General features: G+C 39.0%; 1 protein-coding gene across 2 annotated transcripts in view; it reads right to left on the bottom strand.

Annotated features, from left to right (window-relative positions):
- The window catches only part of GLDC (glycine decarboxylase), a 90,622-nt gene that overhangs the window by 54,777 nt on the left and 15,046 nt on the right, over positions 1-20,799 (bottom strand). For both annotated transcript variants that reach the window (XM_077148214.1, XM_077148213.1), the window contains exon 3: positions 6,003-6,138. In XM_077148214.1, coding sequence (XP_077004329.1) covers positions 6,003-6,138 — 136 coding nt within the window. The remainder of the gene's footprint in view (positions 1-6,002; positions 6,139-20,799) is intronic.

Below are 20,799 nucleotides of genomic sequence, written 5' to 3'. Positions count from 1 at the left end.
TTTCATGCATCAAAGAACTTCACCAAGAAAGTAAAAAGAAAGCCTACACAATGAGAGACAATATGTGGAAATGACCTATCAGATAAAGGTCTAGTACCCAGAATATATAAACAGACCGTTCAACTCAACAACAAAAAGACAGACAACCCAATTACAAAATGGGCCAAAGACATGAACAGACACTTCTCAGAAGAGCAAATACAAATGGCCAAAAGGCACATGAAAAGATGCCCAATTTTCCCTGGCTATTAGGGAAACACAAATCAAAACCACAATGAGATATCATCTCACACCCACCAGAATGGCCATTATCAAAAAACAGAAAACGACAAGTGCTGGGGAGGATATGGAGAAAGAGGCACACATCCATGGTTGGTGGGAATGTCAAATGGTACAACCGCCGTGGAAGGCAGTTTGGCGGGTCCTCAGGAAGCTAAGTATAGAATTGTCATATGACCCGGGAATACCATTGCTAGGTATCTACTCAGAGGACATGAGGGCAAGTACACAAATGGACATTTGCACACCAATGTTTATAGCAGCATTATTTACAATTGCCAAGAGATGGAAACAGCCAAAATGTCCATCCACAGACTAGTGGCTAAACAAGCTGTAATATATACATATGAGGGAATATTATGCAGCTGTAAAACAGAATAAAGTTATGAAGTATGTAACAACATGGATGGACCTTAAGGACATGCTGAGTGAGATTAGCCAGAAACAAAATGACAAATACTGTGTGGTCTCACTGATATGAACTGACATTAGTGAATAAACTTGGAAAATTTCAGTTAAGAACAGAGACCATCAGGAGATAGAAATAGGGTAGATATTAGGTAATTGGAGCTGAAGGGATACAGATCGTGCAAAAGGACCGGTTGTAAAAATTCAGAAATGGATAGCACAATACTACCTAACTATAATACAATAACGTTAGTACACTGAATGAAGTTGAATATGAGAATGATAGAGGGAGGAGGGCTGGGGGCACAAATGAAATCAGAAGGAAAGACAGACGATAAAGACTGAGATGGTATAATCTAGGAATGCCTAGAGTGCATAAATTTAGTGATAGTGATTAAATGTACAAATTTAAATATGTTTTTGCATGAGGAAAAACAAAGGAATGTCAACACTGCAGGATGTTGAAAATAGATGGTAATTCATATGTTAAAACTTAAACTTATGTGTGAGACTAAAGTAAAAAATGTGGGTTTTTTGGTACAAAATTTATATTTTGACTAGTGCATTTCCTAATATAACTTATGTGGACAGCTTAATTGAACACCATAAGTACATGGAACCTTGAGCAGGGCATGAGATTTTATAGGTTTGTCCAGTGATGCCCTGATAAATCCCAAAGTGATTTGAACAGTGAATAAAAAAGTATTTGCAAAGTCCTCTTGGGGGAATGGCGAAAAAGGGGGAAAAATTCAACTTCCCCATGTGGAGACTTCCTGATATTCTCACAAGCAGTGGGAACAACCAAAGCAATAGGACAGGCCTTCGATCATGGGGTTTGTTCATATGAAACTTATCCCTGCAAAGGATAGGCTAAGCCTACTTAAAATCAGGTCTAAGAGTCACCCCCAAAGAACTTCTTTCGTTGCTCAGATGTGGCCTCTCTCTCAACCAACCCAACAAACAAACTCACTGTCCTGCCCCTGTCGACCTCGCACACTACTCCCAGGGGCGTGAACCTTCCTGGCAATGTGGGACAGAAATCCTAGAATGAGCTGAGACTCAGCATCAAGGGATTGAGAAAACCTTCTTTACCAAAAGGGGGAAAGAGAGAAATGAGACAAAATAAAGGGTCAATGGCTGAGAGAGTTCAAACAGAGTTGAGAGGTTATCCTGGAGGTTAATTTTACACATTATATAGATATCATCCTTTTAGTTAAGGTGTAATGGAGAGGCTGGAGGGAACTGCCTGAAAATGTAGAGCTGTGTTCCAGTAGCCATGTTTCTTGATGATGATTGTATAATGATACAGCTTTCACAATGTGACTGTGTGATTGTGAAAACTTTGTGTCTGATGCTCCTTTTATCTACCTTATCGACACATGAGTAAAACATATGGATTAAAAATAAATAAATAATAGGGGAACAAATGTTAAAACAAATTTAGTAGATTGAAATGCTAGTGACCTCAATGAAAGGGAGGGGTAAGGGGTATGGTATATATGAATTTTTTTCTGTTTTCTTTTTATTTCTTTTTCTGAATTGATGCAAATGTTCTAAGAAATGATCATGATGATAAATATACAACTATGTGTTAAAAAAAGAATGTTCATATTGTCTGTTGATTGGTTTTATTAATAAAAATTTTAAAAAAGAACACTTATTCAACTCAACAACAAAAAGACAGCCAACCCAATTACAAAATGGGAAAAAGACTTGAACAGACACCTCTCAGAAGGGGAAATACAAATGGCCAAAAGGCACATGAAAAGATGCTCAACTTCCCTGGCCATTAGAGAAATGCAAATCAAAACCACAATGAGATATCATCTCACACCCACCAGAATGGCCATTATCAACAAAACAAAAAATGACACGTGCTGGAGAGGATGTGGAGAAAGAGGCACACTTATCCACTGTTGGTGGGAATGTCAAATGGTGCAACCACTGTGGAAGGCAGTTTGGCGGTTCCTCAAAAAACTGAATATAGAATTGCCATACAACCCAGCAATACCATTGCTAGGTATCTACTCAAAGGACTTAAGGGCAAAGACATAAATGGACATTTGCACACCAATGTTTACAGCAGCATTATTTACAATTGCAAAGAGATGGAAACAGCCAAAATGTCCATCAACAGACGAGTGGCTAAACAAACTGTGGTATATACATACGATGGAATATTATGCAGCTTTAAGACAGAATAAACTTATGAAGCACGTAATAACATGGATGGACCTAGAGAGCATTATGCTGAGTGAGACTAGCCAAAAACTAAAGGACAAATACTGTATGGTCCCACTGATGTGAACCGACATTAGAGAATAAACTTGGAATATATCATTGGTAACAGAGACCATCAGGAGTTAGAAACAGGGTAAGATAATGGGTAATTGGAGCTGAAGGGATACAGACTGTGCAACAGGACTAGATACAAAAACTCAAAAATGGACAGCACAATACTACCTAATTGTAATGTAATTATGTTAAAACACTGAATGAAGCTGCATCTGAACTATAGTTTTGTTTGTTTGTTTGTTTTTATATATATTTTTTGTATTTTTTATTTTTTTCTCTATATTATCATTTTATTTCTTTTTCTGTTGTCTTGCTATTTCTTTTTCTAAATCGATGCAAATGTACTAAGAAATGATGATCATACACCTATGTGATGATATTAAAAATTACTGATTGCATATGTAGAATGGAATGATTTCTAAATGTTGTGTTAGTTAATTTTTTTTAATTAATAATAAAAAAAAGAACACTTAGATGGGGACAATAAATAAACACTGATTTTAGGATAAAAATGTCATTAAAGGGCCTGCCATCATGCCTACAAGCATTTAGCCGCCTCAATTATCCAAAACATAGTGATTAAGAAAATGTCTCGGATCTACAATTCCTACATTACAAACATTTAACTGAGATGGTTTGTTTCTAGAATTTTTAATATTTAAAATATATATCTGCACACACAGAAAGCATTCAGCCTGGCTCAGATAGGATGCTTGATATACTCAACATGGCGTTAATATTTATTCCAAAATAATCAGTATTCTCTATCATTTTGGTTGTGACTTTTCTTCTGGTACTGGGAAAGAGGAAGGTAGGAAGGTTTAGTGGTAACACAAATATTCATGCGAGTCTCATTTTAACCCGGGTGCCAAAACTACACAAAACAGAAACAGCCTAAAAGAAAATGCAAATATTCTGATACTAGTTAATGATGTTATCAGCAGTCTAATCTTGGAATAGTGGCTCTCATAACATAAATTCTAGACCTGATGTAATTTCTAAGAGTCCAAACGTTTGTATGCTTTGGAGGCTATGTTTTCCATTTATTTTCACTTCACGTCACCGGAACTTGTTGGTTCTGTTGCTGTGGAAACCATTCAGCAGGGTGATACTGGGGGATCTACCCCCTACATGCACACACCCTGTCCTATCAGCAGCGGCACGGAGCAGTATCACCCTCCAGTTCAGATCAGTTTCCGGAGAATGGGAAGGAACACTAACATGCACCCCAAAAAACAGGCTGAAAAGCAAACAGCAACATCCTCTCCCTCTCAAATTGCTGGCTGCTCCTAAAGCAAATTAACGCATCCGGGAAGCAATATGGTGAATATTCTGTTGTGGCCACCAAGAGTGAAGGCTCTGGCCAGTACTCAGAGGACTGGACCGCTGCAGCCCATTCATGTACTTTGGAGGCTTTTCTTTTTTTTTTTTTAAGAGGGAAGAGAGACAAGACATTTATTTTTTTAATTGAGCTTGGTGTTTACCCTTCAAACTTTTACCAATAACACAGTAGAAAAAGAAACCCTCAGCAACACACTCCAAAAAAGCAGAAAAACGAGTTCTTTGACAGTTATGCTTCCCTGTTCTTTTATTAATATATAAGTGGAACATATTGAAACTAAAAGCTCTGTTCAGGGATGGCAATGCAGGGGTGGGATTATACAAGCAGATCTGACTTCTATAACAATGTGACACTAATAACTGCATCTAGGGCAAAACATTCACTAATCGTGATGCTGTTTGCACATATGGAAAAGCAGACAAAAGATTAAAAGTGCACAGTTAATTTTTACAGTTCAGTGCTTTAGGGCACATACTTCCAAGAGCTCCTGTGGACAGAACAAATTCCTATTTAGGGGAGCTCACCTCCCCTTTACGAAAGTTGATTTTTCAAATATACACTCAAAGATATCTTGTTCCAAATACCTTTGAATCATAGGTGCAATCACATTATTCTGTCCTCTAAAAGATATTTAAGGTAAAGTGACCTCCTCTATTAACTTAAAAAAAAAAATCACCCAAAAATTACCATTGCCTCCCCATGCTTGCTTTATTTCCATGCTGGAAATAATGAGCACCCACATATACTTTCAAATAAGACTCCTTTCTTTTGAAGCTAAGCCATCAGTTAAAATAAAATTGCAATTCAAAAATGCCCATGTGGGGGAAAAAAAAAAACACCCACGTGTACAATGACGCCGATCTGAAAGGAGAGAACAAGGAGAGAACGGCCTGGGAATTCCCACCTTTCCTCCCTCATAGTTAAGTGCTATTTCCCAGCAGACAGAAGAAACAGATGCCCTGATCTGCTCTCAGACACCTCCACAGCACTAGCCTCTGCCTGTCAAGAAATGCCTATAGTGTTTTCTTGTTTGGCATTGTTTTGGCTCTTTATATTATATAGCAAACTGTAAAATAGTGTGGAAGAGGGCTGAGAGTTTTTCCTCAAGGACAGAAGAAACATTTTCAGTTTTGTTCAATCAGTCTGTCCACAAAATACCTCTTTCTCTGTAAAGGGCTGTGTAATAAGGCTCAAATTTTTATCTCCATTTCTCTGACTATCTGTCTTCTTTCTCAGTTGGTTGTGAACCTGGAATATAGAGGGGCGGCCCAATTATCACCCCTAAAACCCTAACAGAAGTCAATGGACCAAGGTCCTCTCAGACCCCAACACTGAGTTGCCAAATAACAAAGCCCTGAGTGCGCATCCACTGGCTTGAGGGCCTGCTTACAAATACAGCACGGAAATGAAGGCTGAGAGGGAAAGAGATTACCAGCATCCAAAATGCAGAGCTTGAGAAGATTTCATGGGAATGCATGTAGGAAGAACCATCTATTTCCTCTACACTTCAGCAAGAAAATTTCGAAGCCAGGGAAAGCCAAGTAGGTTCCTGGAGGTCAGAGACCTACCAGGGGGGTCGGTAGGTGTCAACGTGTAAATTGTGAGACTCCATGGACAAAGTCAGGGCGGGGTACTGTGCAATCACACTACCCCTATTCTTTAAACAAGAAATACATACCATCCTGAGTTCTCCAGTAAGTTTCGCACAATTGTCTGTGGTACTGAGCAGTTGTAATAGCCCATGCCAATATACGATCTCCAGATCTGGTTTTTGCTGGAAATGGCATGCAGAGTTGTAAGGATTTCATTTTCACCTGATGTGGGAAAGAAATGTTACCGAGAGAAAACATCTCAGAGGGAGCTCCAATTTAGTTTAAAACCTTCATTTTGTTAGAATATCTCTACAAGGAGAACAGCTATACAAAAAATATAAGAATCATCTGACCAACCAATACCAAGTATATAGACCTCTGAAGAAACCAAAATCAGCATTCCATTCCTCCTTGAAGTTGGTTTCTTCAGCTTTGTCAGAGCTGCCCAATTTGAACACTCACCTCATTTTTCCAAGTTTCTTCAGTTTCCTTTAACTGGTTTCTATTTTATTTTAAATATAAATTGCCTTACTCTAAGAAAACTGTGCATTTTCCCCCTTTAAATTACTGTATACTCTCCTAGAAGCAGACAAAATTTGTCTTAAAAACACAGTACCTGTTTGTATGTTAAGAATATTTGAGTTTGTATATTGTTTTATCCATAAAAATATGAAAAAAAAATTTTTTAATTACCCACCTTTTTTTCTAAAGTTCTTCTACTGACTGTGATACTTTTTCCTTTGTGTCATTTTGAATGAGCTGCTTATAAAAAGCCCATCACCCAACAACATAACATATCAATTGTAATAAACGACCCCCATGTGCAGTTTTAATCATTCCCATGATGGCACTTAGGTAATTAAATAAGAATTATAAAACTCTCTGAATGCAGGTAAAGACCCTATTTTGGATTTGTTTATATAATAACAGCAAAATAAGAATAGAATCCAGTATTTATTAAGCACTTACTCTCTGTCTGCACTAAAGGCTTTTCACACACATAAGAAAACTGAGGCTGTGAGAAGATCATTTTCCTGGGACCATGTGGCTTTTTTTTTTTTTGAACATGGGCAGGCTCCAGGAATTGAACCTGTCATCTCTGGCATGGCAGGCACGAATTCTGCCTCTCACCCAGCATTGCACCACCCACCACATGGCTTTACAGGAGGAAAACTCTAGTGTCTTACTCCAGATCCCACACTTAAACCAATGGGAAAGCTTAATCCTGCTACATGTACAACCCTTATGCTGATGAGTCCTTTGTCCCTCTACATACAGACAGATTATGCTACCAGAATATAGCTAGGATTCAGCTACTTAGGCAAATGTTTATATGAACTGTTTGGCTCCTATGAGCTCTCAGGGACTCAGTTTCTTAAGCCTTAGGATTAATTGCTTTTTGTTGTCGCCATATCTGAGAAAAACTGAGGTACAATAAAATCTAAGGCAGCAAACTTGTTAGGAATTTGCTCCATATTCTTTTAAGTCTACCAAACTATATGAATATTATTTTCATCAATCCTTCCATATCCTCAATTAAACCATTTTCACCATCTGCCCTACACTTGGACCCCCAACACTCCACATACTTTCACAGGAAATAAAGACACAACAGATGTGTCATTTGCCGGACTAACAAAAATCTGTCGTGGGTTTTTTACTTTTAAAAACAAAATTATGGCGGTGCAAAGGTAGCTCAGTGGTAGAATTCTCACCTGCCATGCCAGAAACCTGAGTTCTATTCCTAGCCCCTGTACTCCCCTGCCAAAAAAGCAAGAAACAAACAAACAAATGGTGTGGCAATAAAGGGATACTTATATGGAAAAATAAATAAATGTGATCCCACTAAACAGCTTACAAAAAAAATAATAAATTATGGTAGCATATACAACATAAAATTGATATCAGACAAAGGAGGTGGATTCTCTTCCAGATGCGCTCAAATGACCAATTCCTGAGACACTGGGGTTTCAAAGAGAGAAAGAGCTTATTACTAGGTGTGTAGCAGAGATCAGATGGCCTATCAGCCCAAAATCTTGTCTCCCTGAACTGCAGTAATTCTCACAGTTTTATAGTATGAAAAGATGGGCGGCTTTTAGAATAATGGGTACAGTGGCTCCAAATGATATATGCAGAGGTGATCTAATTATTGAACATGTGCAGGTTGATTTACCATGCTTTGTCCCAGAATGTATATAAGAAAATGGCAGCCTTAATATGACGAAGAGCATGAGTTTTAGGATTATAATGAGGTATAGGTCACTTATAGGTTAAAGTCTAACCCACGGCACATGTCACAGGCCCATTTTAGATTCAGTTTCGGTTATGAAGACAAATTTGGACTTGGGGTAAGGTTAGTTAGGGGCTGACCCAGGGCCCTTTATTAATAAACATTAGGGGCTGTTTAAGACTCTAAAGTTGAAAAACTAGATAAAATGGGTACAAGTAAAGGTCAGTCACAAGGTTTTTACAATCACAAAGGCACAAAATCAAGGCTGAACAATCTTTCTCAGAGATCAATGCAGCTGGATTACAGTACAAAGAGTTCAGGTATTGCTCTCTATCTATTCTAATATACCAGAAAGTGAAAAGAAATATCAATATAATGATTCAGTAATCAATCATCCCTTAAATCCTAACTTCTCAGTTAAAAAGTTTCCAATTTAACTCTTTTCAAATATACCATCCAAAGGAATGAATTACATTCTCATTGCTGTGATACCATCACCACCAGCCATGACCAAAACTTCTCAATCACGCCACATAGGAAGAACAATTTTATAAGTATCAGTTTCATGAGTAAATATAATCTAGGTTTCTTGGTAACTAAACTGCTTTATGAAGGAAGATCTTGCCTTCTTTCAGTGAAAGTTTAAGAAATGTAAGTGAAAAGTACCATGAACCAATATCTGAGCTGTTATGCAAGTACATCCTTAGAAACAATCATACAAGAAATCCAATCACTTCCCATACAGTCTTGGGGCAAAAAGCCAGGTGGGAGGGGAGGTTAATTAGTGGTGCCTGGCTGGCACATGATTCAATAAGGCCAGTTCCAATTAAGAGCCTATGCTCTGCACAGGATCTCTGGTCTCTGGTCTCTGCTCCACCTTATGCCATAAGGACAAAAGTTATGATTTTTAGGGGATGATAATGATGACTGAATCATTATACAGATACCTATATCTACATAGATATCTATATCTATATAATATATATCATTATATAGATATTTCTTTTTACTCTCCGGCTTGTTAGAAAGGGAATTATCTGAAATCTCTGAACTGTAATCCAAGCTGCCTGATCTCTGATGTTGACTGTATAGTCTTTATCTTGTGCTCTTGGGGTTGTAAAAGGCTGTCACTTATATCCCTTTTATCGGTTTAGAGTCTAATAATCATAAAGGTAACCCCCTAATGCTAATGGAGGAGCTTGAATTAGCTCAGGAGTAACCATTGACTTGATCTTGTTAGCTTGGTTTTAGCACAGTTTCACTCCTGTACATTTGTAAATTGTTTCAGCCTGTACTTGCCATGAGCTAATGAGATGGTAATAACCCCATCTCTCCTTGATGTATCCCTGAGTCACACTAAGAAGCTGTAGGAAAAACTACCAAATTCATAAAGGTTGAGTCCATTAAATGGTTGAATTCATAAAAACCTTGAACTTCTTAGACGTGGGGAGACAGATTTTTAAGCTGACAGGCCATCTGATCTCCTGCTTCCTGCTGAGCATAAACTTTCTCTCTTAGGATCCCCAGGGTCATGGATTGGCTGTTATGAACATCAGAAAAAGAACTCACTGCCTTTGGTAACAAAAAGGTCAGTCTGTGAGGGGCTTTTTTTTGTCATATCAACAGTTTAGCTCTTGGGAGTTGTGGTAGTTAGATTCAGTTGCCAACTTGGCCAGGTGAGGGTACCTAGTTTTGTTGCTGTGGGCATGAGCCAATGGTACGTGAACCTCATCTGTTGCTCATTACATCTGCAGTCATCTAGGAGACATGCCTGCTGCAGTGAATGATGTTTGAGTTAATTGGCTGGTGCTTAAATGAGAGAGCTCAACATAGCAAAACCCAAGCAATTCAGCATACCTCGCCTCTGCACTTGCAGGTCAGCCCAGGCCTTTGGAGATACAGAAAGAAATCACCCCAGGGAAAGTTGTTGGAACAGAGACCTGGAGAGAAGGCCAGAGGAGATCACCATGTGCCTTCCCACGTAAGAAAGAACCTCAATTGAAAGTAAGCTGCCTTTCCTCTGAAGAACTAATGAAATAAATCCCCTTTTATTAAAAGCCAATCCATCTCTGGTGTGTTGCATTCTGGCAGCTAGCTAACTAAAACAGGAGTCATACCATATTTTCAAGCTGGAGAATGATACGATTCTCTCCAAGTTATAGAAAGATAATTCTATTGATGGTGTGGATAGTCATGGGATGGGGATGGGGACAGGGAAACAGGAAGATATGGTGAGAGGCCAGCCCAATCATTCAGGAGGAGATGGACAAGGGGAGCTCCTTATACCAGCATTTGAAGGAGAGGCTGCTATGTTACAACGAGGGACTCTTGGTCTTGTTAACCACATTCAGAGGTTCAGGTAAGCTCCAATATTGAGCCAGACACATTTTTTTTTTGGCAGGGGAAGGATGCATGGCCCAGGAATTGAACCCAGGTCTCCTGCACAGAAGGCGAGCATTCTACCACCAAACAACCATACACCCTTATTTTTTCATAAGTTGTATAAAATCCTACCAGTGAAAGTAATCCTCACAGATAGTGTGCACCATCTTCTTTACCAAACGACCTTCCTATCAGCTGGCACGAAGGAGTCAGAGCTACATTACTGGAAATCTTGAAAGTCCAGGTAGAGAGAGTCGGTAATTTTTCCTACAGCTTCTTAATGAGACTCCTCAAGACAACAAACTGGAAGAGCATTATTCAGCTGAAGGTCGGCCCTGGTTATTGCTTGATCAGTCACAGCCTAATGTATTGAAGGACAACAATGTAATCTTGAAGTCATATTGTTCCACAAATGGCTGGGCTATAAGATAACTGTGATGGTTTGAAGGCTTTTATGTACCCCAGAAAAGGCCAAATTATTTTCATCCATTCCTGTGGGTACAGACCTGTTACAGGTGGACCTTTTGGTTAGGTTATTTCCATTGAGATGTGACCCACCCCATTCAAGGTGAGTCTTAATTCTTTTACTGAACTCCTTTATGAGAGGATAAAACACACACAGACACAGAGAGATAGAGCCCTGAGAGCACAGAGAAGCCCCACAGAAGCCAAGAGATAAAATAGAAACACCCAGAGAAGTTTAGAGAAAAACTAAGAGAGGACCCACAGAAGCTCAGAGAGGAAGCCACTGGAACCAGAAACTGAAAGTAACAAAATCTGGCCATGTGCATTCACATGTGACAGAGGTATCCCAGATGCCAGGAATCTTTCTTCAGAGAAGGTAATGTCCTGTTTATGCCTTAATTTGGACATCTTCACAGTCTTAGAACTGTACATTTGTAAGCTAATAAATCCCCATTGTAAAAGAAAACCCATTTCTGATATATTGCATTCTGGTAGGTTTAGCAAACCAAAACAATAACCAACTCAATGGTGATTTTTTTTTTAACTTGTTATTGTACTTATATATAACTCTTTCTCATTTTAACCACTTTCAAGTGGACTATACAGTTCACAATATTGTGCTACATCACCACCATCCATCAACAAAACTTTCAGAGAAGATGGCAGATTAGGGAGCTCCAAGACTCAGTCCATCCACCAAAACAGCTATTACACAGGCATGAAGTGTCTGAAACAAGTCTTCTGGGGGCTCTAGAGGCCAGAAGTACACTGTAAAGCATCCAGGGAAGAGCAGGAGGCAGAGGCTGATAAACTACAAGCAAGGATGCCCATTGTCACCACTATTATTCAACACTGTGTTAGAAGTTCTAGCTAGAATAGTTAGGCAAGAAAAAAAAATAAAAGCATCTTCTTTGGAAAGGAAGAAGTAAAACTTTTACTATTTACAGATAACATGATTCTATATATAAAAAGTCCCAAAAATCTACAATAAAGCTACTAAAGCTAATAAATGAAATCAGCAACATAGCAGGATAGAAGATCAACACACAAAATTCAATAATGTTCCCCAAACAAAACCATTCCTGTCAATCCTAAAGAATACATAGGGCATTATATGAGAATCTACAAAAATTCCATGCACTATGGTAATTTTCCAAAACCTCCAATCTCCAGATGGGTCCCTGAACCAGATAAGTTCTGAAATGTAGAGGGCCCAGCCTCTCCAGAATATCAACTAGTTCCATTCCCCTAACCCATATTATGATAGCACTCTCCAATACAAAAAAGCTAGAATGGACATAGCCCTAATACTCCCATAGAGTGGAAGAAAGATCAAAGATGATGGTGGAGTTATACAGCAAAGATTGGGTTTAACAAATGAGTATGAGTACTAAATCATTATACTGATATTTCTTTTAGCCTCCAGTATCTTAGAGCAGCTAGAAATAAGAACCTGAAATTGTGGAACTGTAATCCTTACCAAAACTCTGAAATCTGTTCTACAACTAACTATTGCAATGTACTTTGAAATTTATTGCTTTTATGTATGCATATATGTTATTCTAAAGAGAAGGAGAAGTATAACAGAGAAGAAAGGATTTAACACATGAATATGACTGCTACATCATTATGTTGATATTTCTGTTGGCCTCCAGTATCTTGGAGCAACTAGAAGAAAAAAAAATGAAAAATTATGGAACTGGAACCCATACCAAACCTTAAAATCTGTTCTATAACTACCTATTAAAATGTACCTGGAAATTTATGGCTTTTTTTGCTTATATGTTACATTTCACAATAAAAAAACCATTAATCAATGTTTCTATTAACTGGTATTGTGCAATCTGAGAATGAAATCAAGAAAAAAATCCATTTACAATAGCCACTAAAAGAAAATATCTGGGAATAAGTTTAGCCAAGGACGTAAAGGACTTATATATAGAAAACTACAAAATATTGCTAAAAGAAATCAAAGACCTAAATAAATGGAAGGACATTCCATGTTATAATTGGAAGACTGAATATTGTCTTCCAACACAATCCTAATAAAAAATTCCAGCAACCTAATGTGCAGAAATGGAAAAGCCAATTATGAAATTTATTTGGAAAGGAAAGGGCCCCAAATAGCCAAAACCATCTTGAAAAAGAATGAAGATGGAAGACTCACACTTCTTGACTCTAAACTATATTACAAAGCTACAGTGGTCAAGATAGCATGTTAGAGGCATAAGGATAGACATTCTGACAATGAATCAAATCGAGAGTTCAGAAATAGACCCTCCATCTATGACTAATTGATTTTTTACAAAGCTGCCAAGTCCACTCAATGGGGAAAGAATAGTCTCTTCAACAAATGGTACTGGGAGAACTGGATATGCAAAGGAATGGAGGACCCCTATCTCATACCATATACAAAAAATTAACTCAAAATGGACTAAAGACCTAAATAAAAGAACTAGGATCATAAAACTCCTAGGAGAAAATATAGGAAAACGTCTTCAAGATTTTGTGGTAGGCCATGGCTTCATAGACTTTCTATCCAAATCATAAGGAACAAAAGAAAATATAGATAAATGGGACCATCTCAAAATTAAAACCTTTTGCATATCAAAGGACATTGTCACAAAAGTGAAAAGACAACCTACCCAATGGGAGAAAGTATTTGGAAACCACATATCCTATGATTATCCAGGATATATAAAGAAATCCTACCAGTCAACAATAAAAGGACAAACAACCTAATTAAGAAATGTCTATAATGGAATTATTCATAATTTCCCAAAGATGGAAGTTTAGGGTCATATATGTTACTAGAATGAAAGTTAGAAGATAAAACATGGGGCTTTATAACACAGTGAACACTGTTGTGGACAACGGACTGCAGTCTTGCACAAGTATAGTGATATTCTTTCATGAACTATAACAAATGTATGACACTATTACAAGGTATTAATAGGGTGGTATATTACATCTAATGCAACTATGGACTATAGTTAATAATACTATTTTAAGACTCTTTCATCAACTACAATAAGATACCACACTAATGCAAAGCATCAACAACAGGGGGGCATACTGGAATGTTGTATATTTTATAGGTCTTTTATGTAAATTTACAACTTCGAGGTTATGAACGTTTCCCTTATGTTTTCTCCTAAGAGCTTTATGGTTTTAGCACTTAGGTTTAGGTTTCTTTAAAATCTATTTAGAGTTAAGTTTTCATGTGGTGTGAGGTAGCGGTCTAAGTTCATTCTTTTGCATGTGGACATCCAGTTTTCCCAGTACCTTTTGTTGAAAACAGTGGGTCGGTGGCTGATTTTTAATTGGGTCTGTGCTTGGGGAGAAACTAACCCAACAGTAGTTGAAATAATTAAAAATAGCTAAGTGGAAATTGGTGGGGACCAGAAGGATGATTTAGACCTATGGTCCTCATAGTCTGTCAAACTGCCAACGTTATTCACCCAGTGCAGGCAGGAGTCTCCTCCACTCACCTCTCTCCTCGCCCCAAGACAACACAATAGCCTAGAGATAGGAATTTGTTTGTTGTGCCAAGGGCCACAACTACATTCCCTCATTGGGCCAAACTATCTGAAAAATGCACATCAAAGATTCAGATTCAGGAAAAGGTATGGAGATAACAGAAGCCCTGGAGCTCAAGGCTGGAAACAGGACATTCTGTGCTAAAACCAACCCCCAGATCTTCTGCCTCATGGAACACATGACATCACTCTTCCTTTAACAAAAATCTACTGCTTTCCCCCATGTGAAGCTGCTCCATTTTGGTTTTGCTTGTTAAGTCTTCAGAAGTTCTTTCTTTTACATACAGCTTCATTTTCTACTCCTGTGATTTTAGCCCTGGTAGTGCATGCTAATTCCTGTCGGTTTGCAAGATAGGGTTAGGCTTTTACATGGGGTCTATAATGGGTGAGGCTACCTCCTAGGGAAGGAGTAAGATGGGTTTATAGTGGTCTCCCCAGAGGCAGGGCACAGGACCACTGGAAAGGTGGTAAGCACCACCTGGGTCCTGCCAATCAGCTTTACAGGGCCAGATTTCCAGTCCAGAAACTAAACTGAACGAAGGTATCTACCTGACAGAAAAAGGAACATGGGAACTGAGATGGCACCTGCCAACTGGAAGTGGGCAGGAAGCCAACTTGTGAAGTAGCCTGCTTGGAGTTGATCAAATTTTTCCAGCCCAGGTAGGCACTGTAGGGTTAACAAGCCTTGATTCTTGAGCTTAACATTTTCCTGTTACAGTTTCTTTTACTGATTAAGTTTTTTGTTTCTTCCCCTTAAAAAATCAGACTGTAACAAGTGAGTTAACAAGAGCTGCAGAAAGAGGACCGAAAGGAAAACCACTGGGGGTTGGGGACTGTGGTGAGCCCAGCACTACCCCTCTGCAGCTAGGATCTTCCTTCTGAGGCTCTCTCAGCTTGAGATTTCTATGTATCTGAGTTGACCACTTTTATGCCTCTAGATTTTATCTATGTTTAATTATTTTGTTCTTCCATTATGCTAATTGACCTTTGTTTCAAGGTGTTTCATTCTAATGTGCAAAACATCAGTAGCTGCTCTAGGGAATGCTAATGTATAACTGGAGACCCTGAACCCTCAGCTAGAACCATGGAGGGGTCTGCTCTTCCTTTCACAAGAATATCCATTCTCCCCACCTTGTAGAGAGGTTGGGGAGGGTTAGGCAAAGATCAAGTGCCCAGTGGTAAGAGAGCCTCAACTAAAGCCCAGTTGCCTCTCCCTTCCTTCAGTAACCTCCTGCCACCCAGGACTTGGCCCTGCCCTGCCCCAATGCATTTCAGTAAGGAAGAGCAGACACCCATTCGAGTGGCCAGGAACTTTCCACATCAGGGTCTCCAGACCATATTAGCATTCCTCAGAGCAGCCACTGATACTTTACACACTTGAATGAAACACCCAAAATTATTATAAGGCCAATTAGCATAAATGATGAAAACAATTACAGATATGACCCAAAAGCACAAACATAGCCAAGCTTTTAGACAGAAGCTTCTAAACTTACAACAGTTAAACTATAGTACAAGGACCAGCCCAAGTTCCTGAATGACCTGCGGACTATAATTTTTAAAATTATAATGATAATAGGCTGAGAATATGGGGGGAAATATCCCTACATAAACTATGGACAATAGGCAATAGTGCTACTTTAATAATCTTTCCTTGATTGTAACAAATGTAAACTACTATAAAAAAAATGGATTTTTTTTAAAGTAATGATTATGGTGATGAATACAGAACTATGTGATGATACTGCAAGCATTATTGTATACTTTGGATGGATATATGAATATATAATAAATCTACATGAATATATAATTAATATATTGACTATATCTTAATAAAATTCCATTAAAAATAAAACTACAAAAATGTGCTATCATCAGTTGTAACAAATTTTCCTCACCAATGCAAGTGGTGATGGTGGGGAGGTATACGGGAATCTTGTATTTTATACATAATGTAAACCCATGACTCCTCTGAAAAAAAAAAAAAAAGAAAGAAAAGAGAAATGAATCACTTGGAGACAAGCCATCATTCCCTAAGTCCTTGTCTAACAGCTCTAGCACAGCCTGACACTCTACATTAGTTTGCTTTCCCAGCTAGAAAAGTACTTAAGCAACCCTTTAGGAACCTAAGGCGTAAGTTCCTTCCGGCATAAACGCCTTCTTCTGTCCTTGTTTACACCTCTGCCTCTAAGCATTGCATAATGACCTATTCCTAGCGTACCCAGAACAGAGTCCAGTGTCCTCTTGGCGCCTCTAGCTAAAGAATTCACAGGTAATGACTTGCTCCCGCCCTGCTTCTGTTTCTAGAAATGCAGAATGAATGATTTCTCCTTACATAAATCCACACAAGGGCCTTTCCACGAGCAATTCCTTTGTCATTTATGCCTAAAATATCAAGGACAACTCTGTACCAATCACTATACCAAATAAATATTTTCTAACAGGAATAAGCCAATTTAGCTGTTAAATAACTGACAGTGTTGCTCAGGCTAGGCTTTAATTTCCCACATAAGTGAATTTGCACAAGAAACGAGAAAACGTTACCAGAATGGACAGGCAGGCTGGATGCATCAATAGACCTCTACCACTTAAACACACAACCACACACATAACACACACATCAACCCATTACCTAATCCCACCCTTAAGCATTACCTAAAACACAACTATCTATTTTTGCCTCAATTTTACAGAGAAAAGTACCATGCTTTACTCTTGCTCCTTATTACAATGTAAAAATGCTATGTCCAAAGGTCTAACAGTGCATATATTATGCTGTTTTTTGTATTTAAAAAAAAAAAAGAAAAATTAAGTACATATGTATTTACTTGTATATTAACAAAGCATTCTCTGGGATGATTCACAAGAAACTGATACTAGAAGTGAGAGGGATTCTTGCTTTTTCCTGCATATCCCTTTGTGTTTTTTAAATTTTGGACTATGTGCTTAGATTATTTGTTTAAAAATTAAAATGTTAGACCTAGAATAAAATCCTCTATGTGAGCTATACAGTGCAGACACCTGTCGGTCCAGCCCGCAAGCAGGCTGTTCACAGGGCTAGTGTTTTCGGGCAGCCCAGCCCGCAGCAGTGCCCAGCAAAGAGTGACCACTCAACAAGTCTCAGCATCTGCCGCAACTCCTCACCCTTCATGAACTCAGCAAGACACTAGGAAAAGGTCTCCAGGGAAATCCTCGGGACTGAAAACCAACACACTCATATCTGAATTTGTCCAGACAATGTCACAATATTGGGAAAGGCCTTCTTCTGTCAGAGGCGGAAGGGGAAAGCTGGGTCCAAAGTGTGAAGACAGATATCACCTTGGCATATTTTTCTTGCTAACATGCAGATCCTTGGCTTCAAAGCTAGCAGAAGACCACAGGGTGGGGCAGGGATGTCAATCAAGATAAAGAGATATGAACTATCACATCATGTCAAGACTTTCTGATTTTCTGAGTAAAAGTCAAAATCTGGACACAAATTCTATGGGAATGCTTTTACCAAACCATTCACAGTATCCCTAACCCTTCCCCATCACAGAATGACTTAAACCTACTTCCTAGCCCATAAACCCTACTACCTACAATTTATCAGATTTCTCCCTTGGCAGAGGAGAGTTTCACAACCCAGGTCTGTTGAATCACAGAATTTGTTCATTGCAGAGTGGCAAAGCAAATTCATGCACTTGGTGCACTATAGAACGACCTGGAAATGCCTTGAACTGAAACCCTTCAAGACTGGTAGATGGGCACTCATGCATTAGGATGTGGTTAGGGCAGCCCCCATGCATGCCTAACTTGGAGAGCTTGCTCCCCTCAGCCCATTCATGTCAAGCTTTTTTTTTTTTCCAGTCTCCTCAATCAGCCCATTTATATTTTACCTCACCCAGCTCTCATGACCTCTGGGGTTAGAGCCCTCCTCTGGAGACACTTTCAGTGGAAAGAAGCAGAGGCATGTCCAATCTCTGTTTCTGAGGCTCCTGGATCCCTCGTCTCTACTTGAGTAGCAAACCCTGCAGCTCTTTCTGCTCACCCATGGTGGGAAAGTGGGGGTAAGGGGCGCCATGTCTGTTATTTATTCCATGATTTATTTCATGGACTTGGTTTGTACTATACTACTTTTGGGGGTGGGGGAGGCAGTGGCTCCTCCACGATTTCTCTACATTTAATCTATGAATATTTTTTAAAAAAACATACAAAAAAAAACATTGCAACACATACTGTTTATCTGGAACACAGTTGACCTGTGTAATCAGGCTAAATGGTCAGTTTGGAATAAGAATCAGGGTGGAAGTGTTGGACTATTTCCTTTTCTTCTTTACTGCTCTCTGGGTACATTGTTATGGCCTACAGAGCAAGGACAAGATGGGAAGTATATGTCTTAAGAGTCCAACTCAAACAAATTATCATGCTTGGAGGAAAGAGGTAAGTTTTTATAGATCAAAGGAATAGGCATACGGAGAAAATTGCAGACTGACCAAGAATCTCACCAACTAAATGATAATCTTTTTGTGGGCAGGGGTGTAATGGGTTTCTAGGCACATAACAGGTGCTTAGAAAATACAGGTGAATCGATATATTTCAATGAAAATTAATCTGAACTGGCACTTGCAGCTAATTCAATATCCCCAATAACTCACCAATCACAGAATCCCATTATGAGAAACCAATGCAGAAATTGCTCTCACATTCAGTGAAACTACGTCCCTCATGCAAAGCCTTCAGACAAAGATTAAAAGTGGAAACTTGCAACTACTAAGCAAGTTCTATGAAATAATGCAGTACCTACAATAAATTCAGATTTTTAGAAAGTTTATTTCTTCATTGTTTAATCAATTAGTATGTTGATGGCAAAGACATTAGTAATCCTTGTTAAAATTCTGTTTGTATTTTTTTAATACTCTGGGTCTAATGAGAAAAACAAATCTGAGCAATCAAAATGAGATCAAAGCTATCCAGACATCATTTATCTGAAGGTATAGTGAAAAGAAGATATCAAATAGTGAAGGCAAAGCATAGATCCATCCTCAAGCAGCTCACAACCTCCACGTCTAGAATCTGCCTCGGAGCTCCTGAACTGACTCATAGATATGCTCTTCAGATTGTCACTCCTAGTCTCACGGGGTTGAATCCTGAGCTTTGAGGTCCATTTGGACAGGAGTGGCCTTACCTCACTCTCAGCCCCATTAGCCTGTACTGACATGCGGACTTTGAAATCCTTGGTCACTTTATGCTCAGATAAACTCAATCATCACATTTTTCTGTTCCTGCTCCCAGGTCACTAAATGATGCTGGGATGGGGAGGACCCTAATAGACATTACAAAGCCATGCCATTCAATCTAAGGGGGTCCTCTATGCAGGTTGTTGGGGATTGAATCATGCCCCCTATAAAGATATTCCCAAGTCCTAACCCCTGGTCTATGGGCATGAATCTATTCATAAATAAGACCTTTGAAGGTGTTCTTATTAGTTAAGGTATAGATTCATCTATGAATGAGATCTTCAAAGACTGTACTTAGATGAGACCAAATTGAATCACAATGGCCTCAACCCATATGACTGGAGTTCTTATAAGCAGAGGAAATTCAGACAGTCACTCAGTAAAAGCCGGACAACTGAGAAACAAGAAGTCAGAAGAAGCCAGAGGATGAGGCAGATTGCTATATGATGAAGGTAAAGGTGCAAGCCAAGGAACCCTAAGGACTTAGGCAAGCCAGCACCAGAATGCTAGACTCTGGGAGGAAGCATTGGCCTGTCAAGACCTTGATGTTGTTCTTCTAGCCTCCGAATCCATGAGAGAATAAATTCTTGTTGCTTAAGCCAACCACAGTGTGGTATCTGTCAAAGCAACCCTGGCAGACTAAGACACTGACTCTGTTCCTCACCACCCAGGTACTCACACTGGCTCTTCTGAAACCGTTCCACTCTTCTTGAAAGCTCAGTTTCACCCTTCCTGCCTCCCACTCAGAGGTCATCAGACAAGCAGCTCCCCAGTTTCTCTCACTTCAGAGTGTCCATGTCTTTTTATGGGCTTTCTTCCCTCCTATGCCTAAGAGAAATCCAGAATATGACATGGGTATCCAGAATCCCCTGCCTAAAAATGTCTCATTCTACCTTTATGATTACTTCCTCTCAGACTGTCTGCCTCCCTTCTTCTACAAGCTCATGCCCCATTTCCCAATATCCTGGTTTCTATGATACACTCTTCTCCACACTCCATTCCCAGAAATCTCACTCTTGTCCATAAATTCAATTAGAAGACTCACTAA

Source organism: Tamandua tetradactyla, chromosome 2 (genome assembly GCF_023851605.1).
Source record: "Tamandua tetradactyla isolate mTamTet1 chromosome 2, mTamTet1.pri, whole genome shotgun sequence".
Taxonomy (NCBI): Eukaryota; Metazoa; Chordata; class Mammalia; order Pilosa; family Myrmecophagidae; genus Tamandua; species Tamandua tetradactyla.
The sequence above is the reverse complement of the archived record's forward strand: the minus strand, read 5'-3'. Positions and strand labels throughout refer to the sequence as shown.